This window comes from Anabas testudineus, chromosome 2, assembly GCF_900324465.2.
Source record: "Anabas testudineus chromosome 2, fAnaTes1.2, whole genome shotgun sequence".
Taxonomy (NCBI): Eukaryota; Metazoa; Chordata; class Actinopteri; order Anabantiformes; family Anabantidae; genus Anabas; species Anabas testudineus.
The window spans coordinates 27,237,064-27,252,179 of record NC_046611.1 but is presented as its reverse complement, the minus strand read 5'-3'; the positions used below and the strand labels follow the sequence as shown (position 1 = coordinate 27,252,179).

Genomic DNA, 15,116 nt, shown 5'->3' with positions numbered 1-15,116 from the left:
TAAAATGAGGAAGCAACAATAAATGAACAGCTGTTCCACAAACACACAGAGTAGCATCCTATAGACACCTTTCATCCATTGTTTTAACAGTGCTCTGCACATATGGTCTCCCTATTCAAGCATATTGATAGATCAGGTGCTTGATTTTAAATAAACTATTATTCCCTTTTCCCTCTTCTCTCCTCTCTTACCTATAACACCTCCAGGCTTTCCCTGCATTTTTTTTCAGGTTTGCTCAAGGACACTGTCATGTCAGCCAATTAACAAACTGCTGTGGACTGTGGAAAATAGGTGGTCACTGAGGTCGCCACTCTTCTGGTGCAGTTTTGATTGTCTCTCCGTTGGATTGTCTATTTTGTCTTTCATTGCCCATACTCCTGCTGCTTCCACTGAGCTTATAGGTGAGAGATGGAACCATGTTCATTAGCAGAAGTCTCAACTTAATAAATGCTTCGGTACTAGGTGTGTGGGTGGACTCCCACTCCGAACTTAAATTTGTGTCTTGTAGACCGACTTCTTACTACTGATTAAATTGTTCATTCATTTGATGGCAATGGCATCTATTCCTACAACATTTGCATAATGTTTGTTATGCATTGGCTGCAGAGCTTAATTAGATCTTTAAATTTATCATTTTCTGTCACAAAGCACTTAACTTCCTGGTACAATGCTGACTGCTCCTTTGTGGACACAAACACGTTTCTTTATGAACGCTAATTCATTTGTTGCATGTGGTAGTAATTTGTTGCCCACACAATTATTTGCTTTTGCGAGTGATGGGCTACAGGTAGATGTTACAACTCACTCTATTCACTCTGCTCCCAAATAGGATAGAGGAATGAACTGTGATTTATGATGGTACACAGGCCAATTGGCCAATAGGGTTAAGATAAAGCAAGAGATTATTAAATCATCAAATAATGTACACACAAAAAATGTTATAATAAGGAGTGGTGGAGGAAATACTCAGATTATATACTTAGATATTTACTGCTGCTGCCTTCAATTGGCATTTAAATAAAGACAATGTTTGATAGAAACGATTTATATTTAGCTTTCTTTTTTTATTAATACTATTAAAGACAAAAACATATATATAGCAGTTCCCACATCTGCCCACTACGGTATAGGAAGACCTTCTCCCTGGCTACGACCAACGTCAGCACGCTCCTTGCGTCCTTCAGTTCCTGACGACGTGACGTCATCGCGTTTGGTTCCCAAACAATGCTCAGGAAAAAGCCACGTTGACGATTGAGACTGAAGTGAAGTCCACAGTTTGAGGCGGAATAAAGCAGGAGTTAGTTTATTTTGACGCTGCGGTTCCTCCACGCTGCTCACTCCACATCGGAGCAGACATGTCATCGCCGCCGAAGGAGAAAGTCGAAACCAAAGGAGGTCATCTCCCTGCAGGTAAAGCTGCTTGAGCTGTTGTGTTGTTTTTGAAAAGATCCTATGAAGCTGAAGGCCTTTGTTTGTCCAGTGTTTGAAACCAAGACAAGTAAAAGAATCATATGATGGTGACGATAACGCATCCCTCCGCTGGAAGATGCAGCGCCCGTGGTGTAGCCTGCCATGTTTCTGCATTTAGCGCATTTCCTTACTTCCTGATTGGCGCGAGAGCTTGCAACACCATGAAGTGTGGCGACACTGTGGCTACTCATAGTAAAATCCCAGCCCTGTGTAGACAGGCTGGGTGAAATGTTGCAGGGTGGCGGTGACGTGGAGGTCATCGGCTCCAGCCTGGTGGATGTAGGCAGGAGCAGTTAAGGTGGACGTGGACGTGGAGCAGTGTGGAAGGACACTGGGCCTCAGCAGCTGCAGGACTGATTGCACAGGAAGATAACAAGTGCCCCTCGCACCCAGTGTGTGATTAGTGTGAGGCTGGAGAGTATCAGCCTTTAAGGAATATGCAGGTACATTAATGTAGACCGATGAGCTTTCAGACAGCAGTGCATTACTTGTTCCCATAAACAGCCCCTCTGCAGTGGAGTTAGAGGTCAGTGACAGGTACACAACAACAGTCCTGCATGTCCTGCTGGGTCAGGGTCTTGCACAGGGACACTTGCCAAACAACAGATGTAACATTCGTTTGAGGGACAGACCTCAAATGGACTATGCCAGCCTGCTGTGCAGCTTTAATATGTGACTGTGTCTAATGGCTAAGTTATCAGCTATCACAAAGTCTCCTGAAGCCACTTTTAAAGCAATAAAAAGTCATGTAAAGTCTCTGCACCACGATTCTAGTAGACTACAAATGTTACTATCTAAACACAAGAAGTACTTTAATATCTTTGTATTTTACAATTTTTACATTAATTAGTTAACATTTGAAATAACTGTCTTGGTTCATATATTTGTGTGTGTGTGTGTGTGTGTGTGTGTGTGTGTGTGTGCATTTTACAGTAAAGGCAGGAGGTATGAGGATAGTGCAGAAGCACCAGGCCGCTGCTGCACCAGAGCCACCACAGAAAGATGACGATGAAGAGTATGTCAGCAGCAGGTATGAAGGGGTTACAGGTACCGGGCATGGGACTAAGAAGGCCAGCGCCACTTTTACAAGTGACTGTTAACATATCTTGGTGTTACGTCCATCAAGCGACTACACAAAGGTGCAAAATGACTAACCAGAAAGACAATATATAACAGAGATGGACAAAATCCTGCAACCAGACACAGAATGGCCAGAAAAAGCCCATAACCTGTCTGTGCACATGGTGAAGACACACGCAGCTTTATACATTTACAACAGAAGCAAACTGGAATCAGGCTCTTTACAGCCTATATATAGCACAGAAGTACACACACAACAGTTAAGATTTAGAGACCGTCTGTGCAATATACAACTCTGTAGCTGTTTCTAAGTTTGCCTCGTGCCCACACATACAAATATGCACTCTGCCAATGGCCAACTAAGCAATTTAGCAGCTTTCACTTTTCTATAAGGCTGTACTGTAGGCTGTTTAGCAGAAGACTTGTTGTGTACTGTTGCCAGCTAATTCAGTAAACAACATAATTACTGTATAATTACAGCATTAACTTGAACAGCCCATTCAGCAGTCGCTATTGTTTGATATAAGCCGCCTTGGTCTGCATGTTTTACATCACGCTGGCTCTATTTCCGATCCACAATAATAGTTCTCTTACCATATTAGCACGTTCCGCTTTCACTGCTCCAGTATATTGTTTGTACTGGAGAACATTACGTTCTGTGATGGAGGTGACGCCAGTTGTTCATTACTTTTGGTATATGTGTGTGTGCACACATGTCTCCTATGGTTGTGCGGTCAGATTTTTACTTACAGATCATTTTGACTGGTCGAGGAAGGTTGAGATACAGTTTTAGGGAGACGGTTACAGTTAAGTTCTGGTTCTGTTTAGGTTTAGTCATTAAGATGTAATGGTTTAGTTTAGGGAAAGGACCCGTGGATGCTTTATGTCAATGAGTGTCTTCTCAACTGCAGTATTACTACTAACACTAAGTGTGTGTATGTGTGTGTGTGTGTCCTCTTTTACGCCCACATTATGTCTGCTCAATATTCATGAGGACACCTCAGCTATGAGCGTATCGTACAGGTGGCCTATTCACACTACGTATCAGTTCGTGTGTGTGTGTGTGTGTGTGTGTGTTAATCAGAGGTGATAAATTAGACTTGACAAGCAGTGCACACAAGTGATAAGGGTTAGGGAACATTGACAAATGACAAGAAATTTTCTGCGCACGTACTTTATACATTAAGGTTCCCTCTCTGTATTTAGCATGTTCCTCAATCATTGTGCTCGTTTCAGCGCAGAATAGGGCTTTTAGCAGGAATATCATCAAGCCTGTCAGTGGCTATATGTCATTTCCTTCGGCTCCCGTTTTCCTTCTGCCAAGCAATGTTAGACAGAACATTAAAGTGAAGTGTGGTCAGGTAGATAAAAGTATAAAGTACAAAAGCGTGCAAGTGATATTTTAGGGTAAAGTACAGCATGAGAATCAAACACTCAAACTTAGAGTAGGGTGTGGCCACCATTCCAGGCTGTTGAATATACTCTTCCTCATTTTATTAAGTTGCTTCACAGGATATACAGTCATACTATGCTTTTTCCAGATTAACTCAGTTTACAGCAGCTTACAATGTTTTTTGGTATTTTGTATTTTTCTAGAACTATTTAAAAACTAGTCCAAAACCTAAAGATGTTCACTCTACAGTCATATGTAACACCAAAAAACAGTGAATACTCACATTTAGGAAGCTGAAACCAAGGAACCTTTTTTGTTTGCAGTATTGCTGAAATTACACTGCCCATCCCAAAAAAAAAAAGTCACACACTCTAATATTTTATATTAGACCGCCTTAAGCTTTGATTACAGAACGCATTTACTGTTTCATCGTTTCAAACATTTATTCCTGTCTAATTCTTTGTCAAGATCTTGTGTTGATGATGGGGCAGTCAGAGCACTGCACAAAGTCTTCTCCAGCACTTCCCAAAAACTTAAGGTCTGGACTCTGTGGTGGCCAATCCATGTGTAAAATAATGTGTCACGCTCCCTGAACCACTTTTATAATTTGAGCCTGGCATTGTCATGTTGGAATATGACCGTGCCATCAGGAAAGGAAAGGAAAAATCCATTAATGGAATAACCTGGTTCATCAGTATTTTCAGGAAGTCAAGCTGACCTCATTCTTTGGGCACATAACGTTGCTGAACCTAGACCTGACCAACTGCTTCAACCCCAGATCATAACACTCCTCCCACAGGCTTGAACAGTAGGCACTAGGCATGATGGATACATCACTTCACCTGCCTCTCTTCTTACCCTGATGCACCCATCACTCTGGACCAGGGTAAAACTGGATTCATCAGACCACATGACCTTCTTCCGTTGAACAGTTCTTAACCCAGTTTTAGTAGCTTCATCAATCTCCTTAGATGTTTTCTTTGCTTGATTCATGTCAATAATTTGACCCTTCTGAAACAGATTAACATATTTTCTGTGACCACAGGATGTGTCTTCTACATGGTTGTTTAAGAGAGTTTGTTTGTTAGAGTTAAAAAACCTGTTACCAGCTGAAACATAATCATCCATGCAGTAATTATCCAGTGGGAGGTTCTTACGTATTTGTTTAGTTAAATCCAGGTGGTGACTTTTTTTTGGACGGGCAGTGTATTAGTAGCTCCTCAAACTAGTTGCTATATGGTAGTTCAATAATTTTTTATTTCAGCTCTAAATAAATACTTGCTCATTCGTCCAATAGTAAAACAGAGTTGTTATCATTAATGCATAAAGATAGATAAAAGAGACGAAACTTGGATCTACTGTATGTTCCAAAGAAGTGTATTTAAGTGTTTTTATGATTTTTAAAAATGAACTTATTTCTTATATATCTTGCTTTGTAATCCTACTTAAAAGATGTGGCTAATGTCTGGCTTATGTGTACTGTGAAAATAAATTAGAAGAATGGTGCATTAGTGCATTTTAGTCACTAACGAAGAATCTTTTTTAATTCTTTAATCAGCCATTAGCTTGATACTGTCCTGGCTGTGAGAATGCAGATTTGCCTCCCTCCTGTTCCTCCTGTCAAATGTTTACCTTTAACTAAGAATGACCTGCCAGTGCATCCAAAGAGAGATGCAGAGTAATCCCCCCCCCAAACACACACACACTGTCCCTCTCTGTGTCACGCTGATGGACATCTAGCAGGTGGCTACTGGGTAAATTTCGCATTAGTAGCAGCCAGTGAAGCGTTGCAGTCAGGGGAACACCTGCCATACCCAATCTAACCGAGATGGACAGATGAGGCAAAGAGGGAGGAATAGGTGATCGGGATTATGGCACGGAGGATTAAGTAGTTCTCTTCTGCATAAAAATGTGATGTTGCCATGAGAGTCAGGGGAGCGGGAGCGGGAGAGGGAGAGCTAAATAGATGAGCATATGGTTGTTTCATCACTCAACAGGTTGCTTCTTGTTAATGCATGGTTTATGAACTCCTCACGCGTGGTTTAGATGAGACTGGCAGTTAAATGTGTAAAAACGGCACGCATGGCAATCAGGGGTCTCATGACGGTTACACAGTACCACAGCTTCTTTTGCATATTTCGGTGAGAGGTGGATGTGTTCCAGAGGCTCCGAAAAAAGGGCATGTGCTGCTGCGTGTAAGCTCGACTGAATCACTGCACACATACACCGCACATAGGAACTGTGGTGCAATGTGCAGTAAGCTGACAGCTCATGGTGAAAAGTTGAGAGGAAAAAGGGGAGGGGGGTGTGGAGAGAAGAGAAGGAGGAGGAGAGACGGGCAACAGGCATCAGTTTCTATGGCAACCACCACCTCGCCCACGGCAACAAACTTCCTGCTCTGATGAAGCAGAGAGAGATGGGTGCGGTAGTGGCTTTAGAGTCAACAACAGAGGAGACTGCATCATAGTGTTCCTTAATGCAGATCTCCCTCGTTTAGTTTAGTTCATTACACTTTTTACTTTCTGTATTCCTCTCTGTCTTTTTTGCTCTGTTCTCCTTTGTCTTTCCTCTAACTCTACTCCTCTCCTGGCAGGAACGACTCCTGCCCAAGATTCCTGACAGCTCTCTACTGCCTCCTGCAGGCTGTCTCTGTTTCTGCACACAGCTCTGCTGTTGCTCCAAATCACAGCGGAGCCCTTTGTCACTTTAGATTTTTTTTTTTTTTTTTTTTGGTTCGACGTTTCCTGAGATCTCTTGTGGGTATCGATGTGTTTTCTACTATGAAGTAGTGCAGTTATGCTAATCCCCGATTAAAACTCTTAAACGGAGTGTCTGTCGACTTATCAGCTGGAACTAAAACCTGTCATTTGTGTCAGTCTCTTCGAGATCTGTGCAGTGAACTGCCAGTCAGTTTTTTTTTACACTTTTGAAGAAGTATGACGCTTGTTAGTTGTCTGTCTGTCTGACAGACTTATACACCTCACTCCCGTCTCTCTGTCTTATCTGCCCACCCTGGTCTTAATACCCACCCTTTGTAATAACGGGCAAAGTTTGATGTAATGCAGCAAAACCCCTGGTTTTGTTTTATGGCTCCCGTTTTCTGGAAATCTGTTTTTAATATTTCCGAATTTGGGTCTTCAGATTGCATTTAGGAGGACAGAGACATGTGACAGCCCAGTGTGAGGTGGGTACCCGCCCACGCCATCTCAGTATGTGAATACATATCCAACAGAGCGCGCCTGTTCACCTCAACCCCGCACTTCACCATAGCTTCTGTTTAAACTGAAACTGTACATCATACCTCTGCAGCGTGCTGTAAAACACAATCATAAATCTATACTAAGAGTGCGGGGCTGCTGTCATTTGACATCAGATAGCAGCAGCTGAATGCTAATAAGCCAGTTTACAGTTCGTGCAGCCATTATAATAAATTGGGAAAGCTACGGTCTTGTAATGCCAGCATGCCATTTTTCAGTTAAATACCATATTTGTGATGAAAACAGAAACTGCTATGCAGCATGGCGTTCCCCCAGATGTCTTAATGATGAAAGTTTAGCCCGCAGGGTCTTGCACGTAAACACACCTAATGAATCTCCTGTTAGCGTTTTCGCTGTTGAGTTTTCTTTTTAGTTTTCTTCATCTCCGTATGCAGATACATTCTCCCTTTTCTCCTCAGATAACATTCAGATGCTCAAAACTCTACTTTCAAGCCAAATGTATGCTGTTAGCTGACAGGAGCAACTCAGACCTACAGCAGCAGATCATACATTTGAATGAGGAACACTTGCAGTGATAATATACTGTATTTAATTTAACTGCTAATAGCCCAGAGAACCTCTTAACCCCACATTTTGAGAAGTGGCGAGTGAGGAATAATCAGTGAAATTCAACATATCCAAGCAGTAATTTATTGACAAGGTGCAAATATTCTCATTAAGATAAGTAGCAGAGGGCTATTGAGCACCAAGATGTTGATTACAGAGGTGGAGGTTAGCCAGATGTTTAGAGGAACCATAACTGTTAACTGACCGTGATTTCAAAGTGGTGCAGGGGCCATAAAATGTTTCAAGTGTTATGTAATCAGAAGTGCTGGGATTCAGCCTGCTAAGGTTGTATTCTGTGTGAGAAGCCTCTCCTCCTGATATTTATCCTGTTAAGAAAGAAGGAAAATGTCTTTGAGTGGAGTTTTGAAGGTGGCCACCACAACTGGACTCTTTAGCCGGTGGGGGCGATAGCGTAAAATTAGACGCAGCTCGTTTGTCATGTCAAGGTCGATGGTTACCTGAGGTTCCACATTCCTCCTCCTCCTCCTCCTCCTCCGTCTTTTACTCTTCCTCCATCTCTTCCATTCCTCCACGTCTGAGGAATAGCTCTGCTAACAGTCTATTATCAGTAAACGGGTATTTTACTTCTGTCCTACCTCCCCTTACCCCTCCCTGTCTTCCCTCTGTCTTCCCTGACCTGCCTCTACCCCTTGTCTCCTTTCTTTCATCAACTTCTTCTTCATTTGCTTCCTCTGTTCCTTCCAAAATCCTTTCTTTATCATCACCCTCCTCTGTTACTCACTTTTCTCCTCATACATCCAGCTTTCTCCCACCTCCCCCTTCTCCCCCATCCTTCTCTCCTCATGTTTTCCAACCAGAAGCTGTGAGCCCCAGTGTTTGGCCAGGATGAATGGAAGCTATTTAAGCTGCTGGCAGGTCTACTGTGTGTGTGTGTGTGTGTGTGTGTGTGTGTGTGTGTGTGTGTGTGTGTGTGTGTGTGTGTGTGTGTGTGTGTGTGTGTGTGTGTGTGTGTGTGTGTGTGTGTGTGTGTGGCATATGTGTTACTTTTGCTGGCTTTAATGTTTGTAGCCAATTAGATTCGTTTGTAAATGTAACTATAGTATATCTATATACAGTTACCTGCACACTGTATAATTAAATTACACATTAAACCACCAACAAAACTGAAGCACAATGCACACACACACACACACACACACACACCTTGCTTACTGTGTGTCATATTGTTATAAAGTAAAATAATTTGTGCTTTTTTTTTTATCCTCTTCTCCTTTTTAGTCCACCAAAGGCTCCCGTGATTGTGTCTGGAGTGGTTACAAAGGTAAAACGCACACACGTCCACAGACCACAAGCAGCGGTAAAATGAGCATTATGAGGCAGTTTATATCTGGGACATGAGCTCTACAGGGACAAGTGAAGGCTCAGTGCTCAGATAAAATGAGGAGAGGGGGGGGGGGAGGCAGAGCATGGATAGGAGAAGGTTGATTGTGAAATAACCATTGTGTAATGCGCACAATAATATAATCACAAAACATGGTGTCATTTATCCTGAATACATGGTTCAGCATCAATGGTGCCTTCACCAATGTGCAAGTTACCTGTGCTGTGATCACTAATGCATCATCGTGTCATCATGGATGCTGAGAGTGTGTCTTGGTAACAAACCGAATAGTTCCTCTCCTACTTAGCCTGGGCCAAAAAGCCAGTTCCAGTGATGTAAATGACTTAGGTTTGGGGTGAAGACGTGGTTAAAGGTTAGGGTGAAGATTGGGGTTGAGGCCGTGAGTTTGGATAAGTCTAATGTAAATCACTATAATGCTTCTGAAGTGACTGATAGGTGATGTGTGTGAAATGTGACCATGAGGGGAAAAATGTCCTTGACTCCATGGATGGCTCAGTTTCCTGCCTTGTGTGTCTGTCTGTGTGTGTCAGACCAGGGAGATTGTTTGTGGAAGATTTGCAGTGATATCAGGAAGTTGGCAGGTATCCCATTTATCCCCCTATCCTCCTCTAGCCGTCCAATTCGGCCCCCTATCACTGCCATCAAACCTGGAGGCTAGAACTGCACAAAGCCTCAAAAAAAGCTTTTAGGAGCTAAGTGAAACACTTCAGTGTGTGTAAGTCTGCTTGTGGAGCCCCTGCCCTGCTGGGATTTCTTTTAAACTGAAAAAGTAAGACATTTCCAAGTTGTGTCTTTGGTGCTTTTCCTCTCTCTTTAAAAAGCACAACAGGTGTCTGAAAATGCTTTGTCAAATAAAATAAACCTGACTAATGCTAATGTGGGCATCTGAAGCATAGGTAGCTGAACTAGAAACTGTGATGGGAAAACATAACGGGCTGTTTAGGTAATAAGCACGTTCTAGTCATCCCTTCCTCCTCGCATCAGATCTCACCTCCCAAAAATACACAGGATTATCGTCATGTCAGAGGAAGACATTCATAAACAAACCAAGAAAATGTATGTTTTGTTAGATTTTGATATTATGCATAACTAGTCAGGCAGTTCTGCTACTTTGGCAGAAAACCTGCAAACTAAAAAAGACTCTTGTAGGAGAATGAATGCAAAGAATAAATTGTAGACCACAAATTGACCACTTTTTAAACAATTAATTATTTAAAGATGTAAGTTTGTGGGAGGTAAAGTTGTACTTAGGGTGTAAATTAAGGGGTGTTTCTAATGTTTTGGCCGCTCTATGTACTGTCAAATTGTCATGGTGATGCCATTAAGTTGTTGGCAGACATCTGCACCAGTGGGACAGAGACTGAAGAGAGAGAAGCTTTGAGCTTCAGGAGAGAGAGGAGGGGACATTGAAGGTCAAATCCATCCACGTCCCATGCAGTTAGCTATGGAACTGGCTGGAAATGAAAGAAACGCACACACAAACTAAATGTGTTGTGAGCGCCCACACAGATACACCTACATGCCAGAAAAACTGGTGCTGCACAAACACACACACACACACACACACACACACACACAAACACACACACACACACACACACGAAAGAGATTAGGGTCAAGCAAAGCAAGGGGTGGGTGAGTGAAGTTCAGTGAAAGGCTTAAAGTGACGGACAGTCTCTGTGTCCACGTGTGTGTGTGTGTGTGTAGAGCGTTGATCAAAATGGGTATAAAACTTTATCCATGTGGACCCAATAAGAAATCGGGGTATGAAGGAACCAGGTGTTGCACAACACTAGCAGTTAAAAAACACAACAGATAAAAATTTCATTCGCTTGAACTAATGTTTCTCTTATAAATGGAACGTGTGTAAAGAAGGAAAGAGAGAAAAGTTTACCAAGAAAATATGTAAATTAAGGTGAGGACAAAAAAACTTGAAGGCTTGAAGAACTGAAGGTCATGAACAAGGGAGAAAGGAACGGATGTTTAAAAAAATTGCAAGTGAACAGAAACATTGAGAGGAAAGAAAAGAAACCTGTCAGGGAAAGATAAAAGAAAAAGGGAAGGCTAAAGAAGACAGAGCGAAGGAACCGAGTGTTTGATTTAATTCTGCATTCTTGTACAAATCATCAAATTCCTGCTTTGATCCAGTTTAGATGAGAGCTTATTTATGGGCATTTTTCTTGGAATAACAGATGGAGATTGCAGAGTGGATGAGTGCGGACGGATGAGTGCTCCGTATTGTACGCTTCATGCAATTTGGAGATGAAATTCCCTCATTGTTATTGTGATTACCAGAGGGAAATGCAGGGCAGGAGTTGCACTAGTTAGATTACTCTTGTTTTATTGGAACCTTCTAATAACTAATTCCAGTTACTATATATTATTAAAATAGTACTTTTGTGACATTTGAGATGGCGACAAGCTAATGGGTGAGTATTGTGTAAAGGTTTAGATTAAATTGTGATTTTCTCGTCTGACATATGTAAGTTAAAAGGGTTTTTTCCTCGGTTTGATCATAAGAAGCATCTGGAAAAACACCTTGATATTGTCCAAAAGAACTGAGCAACTGTTACAGTCCCTTGCAGTATGTGATGTTGTTGTTTCACGTTGGCATTTAGCAGCATTTGTGTCCTAACACGGGCTCATTTTAAGGCTAGAGATGCCGTTTGTGCCTTTTGTGACTTCACACTCTTGTGCCTTAATGTCCTGTTGACTGACTGTTGTTCTCTTTAGGGTGATAAGGACTTCACCCCAGCTGCTGCCCAGGTAGCTCACCAGAAACCCCAGCCATGTGTGCCCAAGCTGCCCCCAGCTCAGCACATCAACCAGCACATCCACCAGCCCCGCAAGTGAGCCCCAAAGCAGGCTACAGTGGCTACGCGAACTCCACCAGCCGGCCTTCCCAATGGAACACAGAATGAAGATGTTTCCCCACCAGGCACAGATCTCCTCGAAATAATCAGAGTCATTTTTGTTCGCCTGTTGTGTTACATGTAACAAGTAATTTGTCAGCAACAGACACCTAATGCCAATACAGCCATTGTAGAAGTCCTACTCTTACACCCTTGCTGCGTTGGTGCTGCACTATTGGTTCTGCACTTTTGGGTCCTCTCCTAAAGAAGAGATGCGTTGACAGTTGAATAGTCTTAAGATGGTATTAATGGGTGGAGGGTCTTCTAAAATGTCTACCTTTTCTAGTATTAAACAGCAGAGAATTGGATCTTAGGTGTGAGTCTGTGGGGCAGCTCTCACTCTACCAACATACTGACCAATATTGCTTCACTTGCAGCTAGCCAATGACAGCAACCTGTCACTCAGGCCAACCAGACTAATCAACCAATTGTGAGGTGGCCACCGGTTTGGCATTATCAGCATCAACCAAAACGAATATGGAAAGCAGCTTGGAAATTACAAAAATAAGTTGAAGGTGAGTGTTATCGCAGAGACTGATGCCAAACTGCACAAGTACAGCATGGACCAGAGACAGGTAAATTAGCCAGTAACGTGTTGTTAACCCAAACGCTGAGTGACCAGCATCTTTGATATGCATTCCATTTGACACTTTCCCCGCATCTCCACATGGCAGAATTTAAGATTTAGCCTCAACTGGGAAAAAAATGAAATCTATTTCCCTCCCATTTTCAGTGAGGAGAGCCTGTACGATGCGAAACGCAGCTCATCTCTCTGTAATGATGGCTGTCATTGCCCAAGTAGCGGCTTCAGGTTGTTAATGTCATACCTCAAGATACCCAGCTACATTTATATGAGAAGATAAAAGAGCTTTCAGGCTACAGTGTCCTCTTATGTCACTGCTCTTACTTTTATTTAGCAGCGAGGAGTCTTACTGTTCTCTTATGTGCTCTCCCGGCAGTGTTAACCAATTTGAATGCAAACTCGCTGTGCACCCAGCAGTGCCTCATTGCTTAGATTTCAAGATTTTTTTTTTTCCAATTTCCTTTATTTTATTATTTTTGTCTCATTTGACTCAAATGCATCTGCATTTCACGGCAGACACCCGAATCAATTCAAATGAAAAAGCGGTGGAAGATAAAGAAAGCCATTTACTATGTTTTTGCATTAGCATTAACATTTATTACAATTTATTTGATCCAAGCATGGCAGAGAAGCAGTTTGGAAGATAGTGCAGCTCTTAACTGTAAGATGAAGGTAAAAACATTAACATATCAGGAACATAACTTTAATAAATTATTTTAACATTTCAGTAAAGTTTAGAACAAACGCGTCAACAGTGTGGCAGTTTATCACTGTACAAGGTAAATGCAGTACATTTAATTCTTCTTGCTAGGAAACGGTTCGTCGCATCAGATCCTAGACTCCTCAGAAATCTGTATCAGCCCAAGAAAGGCTATAAACACATTCACCTTTTCCTTAATCACCCATCCCCTTACACTCAAGTGTCATTTTTTTTTTTTTTTGCAACACTAAAGTTCAGGTTTCCAGAAGAGAAAGAAAGAAGACGTTTATTTTGCCAAGAAGGAATGTTAATTTCATTAAGTTGGAAAGAATTTTATTTTATTTTATTTTTGTTTTGTTTGTTTGTTTTTTGAGTAAATTGTTCAAATTGTACAAATCTTTAGTCATTGAGTGGACTTAGGTATTAGGTGTTGTTGTCATATTAAATAAAGATATAGACTATCTTGAAAAATGCCTTTGCAGCTTGTTTTTAAAAAGGGGGTGATGTAGCTTTAATATTTTGTACACTCACAAGTAAGGAGGTGTTTTTTTTTCAGCATTGAAACTAGTCCCACTATAGTAGGTGGATTTTTGTCCTGTACCTCGCTTTAAGTATTTTAGCATCCCATAATGAATAAACACCCTTCGCTGAGGGATTAGGGCTCAGGTGGTGTTTTGAAATGAAACAGAAACATCTCCCCAAGAGCTGTCTGCTGGTTTTTTTTTTTTTTCTCTCTCTCTCTCCCGTTTCTACACATACAAACACGCACACACACGTACGCAGTGTGCACCAGGTGTTAGTGCATGTAATCCATCTTTACACAAGCATCTGCAACCAGGTGTTCTGTCAGCTTATGTTAGCCCAATAAACCAGCCAGCGCAGGCTTAGTTGGTACGAGTCTGTGTCAGCAAGCAGAAACACCCCATTACAGCAGACACAGTCTCCCTGACTCTCCATGGTTCTATATAGTTCTCTCAGTGTGGCAGACCTCTCATCCCCTGCCGTGTCTTATTAAGCTGATCTAAAGAAAAGAACAAGAGACACTGCTAAAAATGTATCACCCTCCACTGCTCAAGAATGTCGGGTTGTATGAGTATGAACGGCACAACAGAGAAGATGGAAAAAAATGTACAGGATTGAGGCTGGGATTAAGTTTTATTCCTAGTTTATCTAGTAACATTTAGGTCAATTGCAACACTTAGCCATTAACAATCAATAGAATAGAAGCTGCTTTGAAAAAAAACTCACATTTAATGAAAGTGCCTGTCAATTAATGTATTTTAATACCTTCTATAAAATAAATCAAGCCTACATGCTGGCAGACCCACTCTGTGACTACTCTAGCTGGCTGGTATCTACCCATGAGCAGGACATTGCCCTTCATATAGCACATTTAGGAGGGATCTATAATAAATTAGGCCACCTTCTAATAACCTAAATATTCCAAGCATCACACAAACCTCAAACAGCACATCGAGAGGATTTCATGTAAAACCTTCTTCTTTGTAATGTTAGTGTTAGAAAACATCCAAGAGAAAATATAGTGCAGTACTTCTTTTTAAGTTTTGTGCTGTCAGGACTCCTGGGAGAAGATATTTTTGTGTAGGAGAGCTGCTCTCTGCCAAGTGTTCCTCACCTCCTCTTCTTCTTTTTTTTTTTTCCAGAGAGGGCACCAGTGCTCAAAGTTCATTTCTAGTTCAGCCATTGTAGATAATTCTGATGCCAATTCAAATGTGAGACTCGATCACTTATTCATACTTTTGAGCTTTACAGAAATGGAATTCATTAAGA

General features: G+C 41.7%; 1 protein-coding gene across 1 annotated transcript; it reads left to right on the top strand.

Moving 5' to 3' along the window:
* The first annotated feature begins 1,112 nt into the window (after positions 1-1,112).
* Positions 1,113-13,564, top strand: dap (death-associated protein). Its single transcript, XM_026363015.1, has 4 exons — positions 1,113-1,410; positions 2,404-2,500; positions 9,007-9,049; positions 11,864-13,564. The coding sequence occupies exons 1-4, from the start codon at positions 1,356-1,358 to the stop codon at positions 11,981-11,983; spliced, it is 315 nt and encodes a 104-aa protein (XP_026218800.1). The 5' UTR covers positions 1,113-1,355; the 3' UTR covers positions 11,984-13,564.
* The last annotated feature ends 1,552 nt before the right edge of the window (positions 13,565-15,116 follow it).

Coding starts and splice junctions, on each gene's coding strand:
- dap (XM_026363015.1), top strand. CDS start 1,356: ATGTCATCGCCGCCGAAGGAGAAAGTCGAAACCAAAGGAGGTCATCTC. Junction 2,501..9,006: donor GAAGAGTATGTCAGCAGCAG/GTATGAAGGGGT, acceptor TCTCCTTTTTAG/TCCACCAAAGGCTCCCGTGA. Junction 9,050..11,863: donor TGTCTGGAGTGGTTACAAAG/GTAAAACGCACA, acceptor TGTTCTCTTTAG/GGTGATAAGGACTTCACCCC.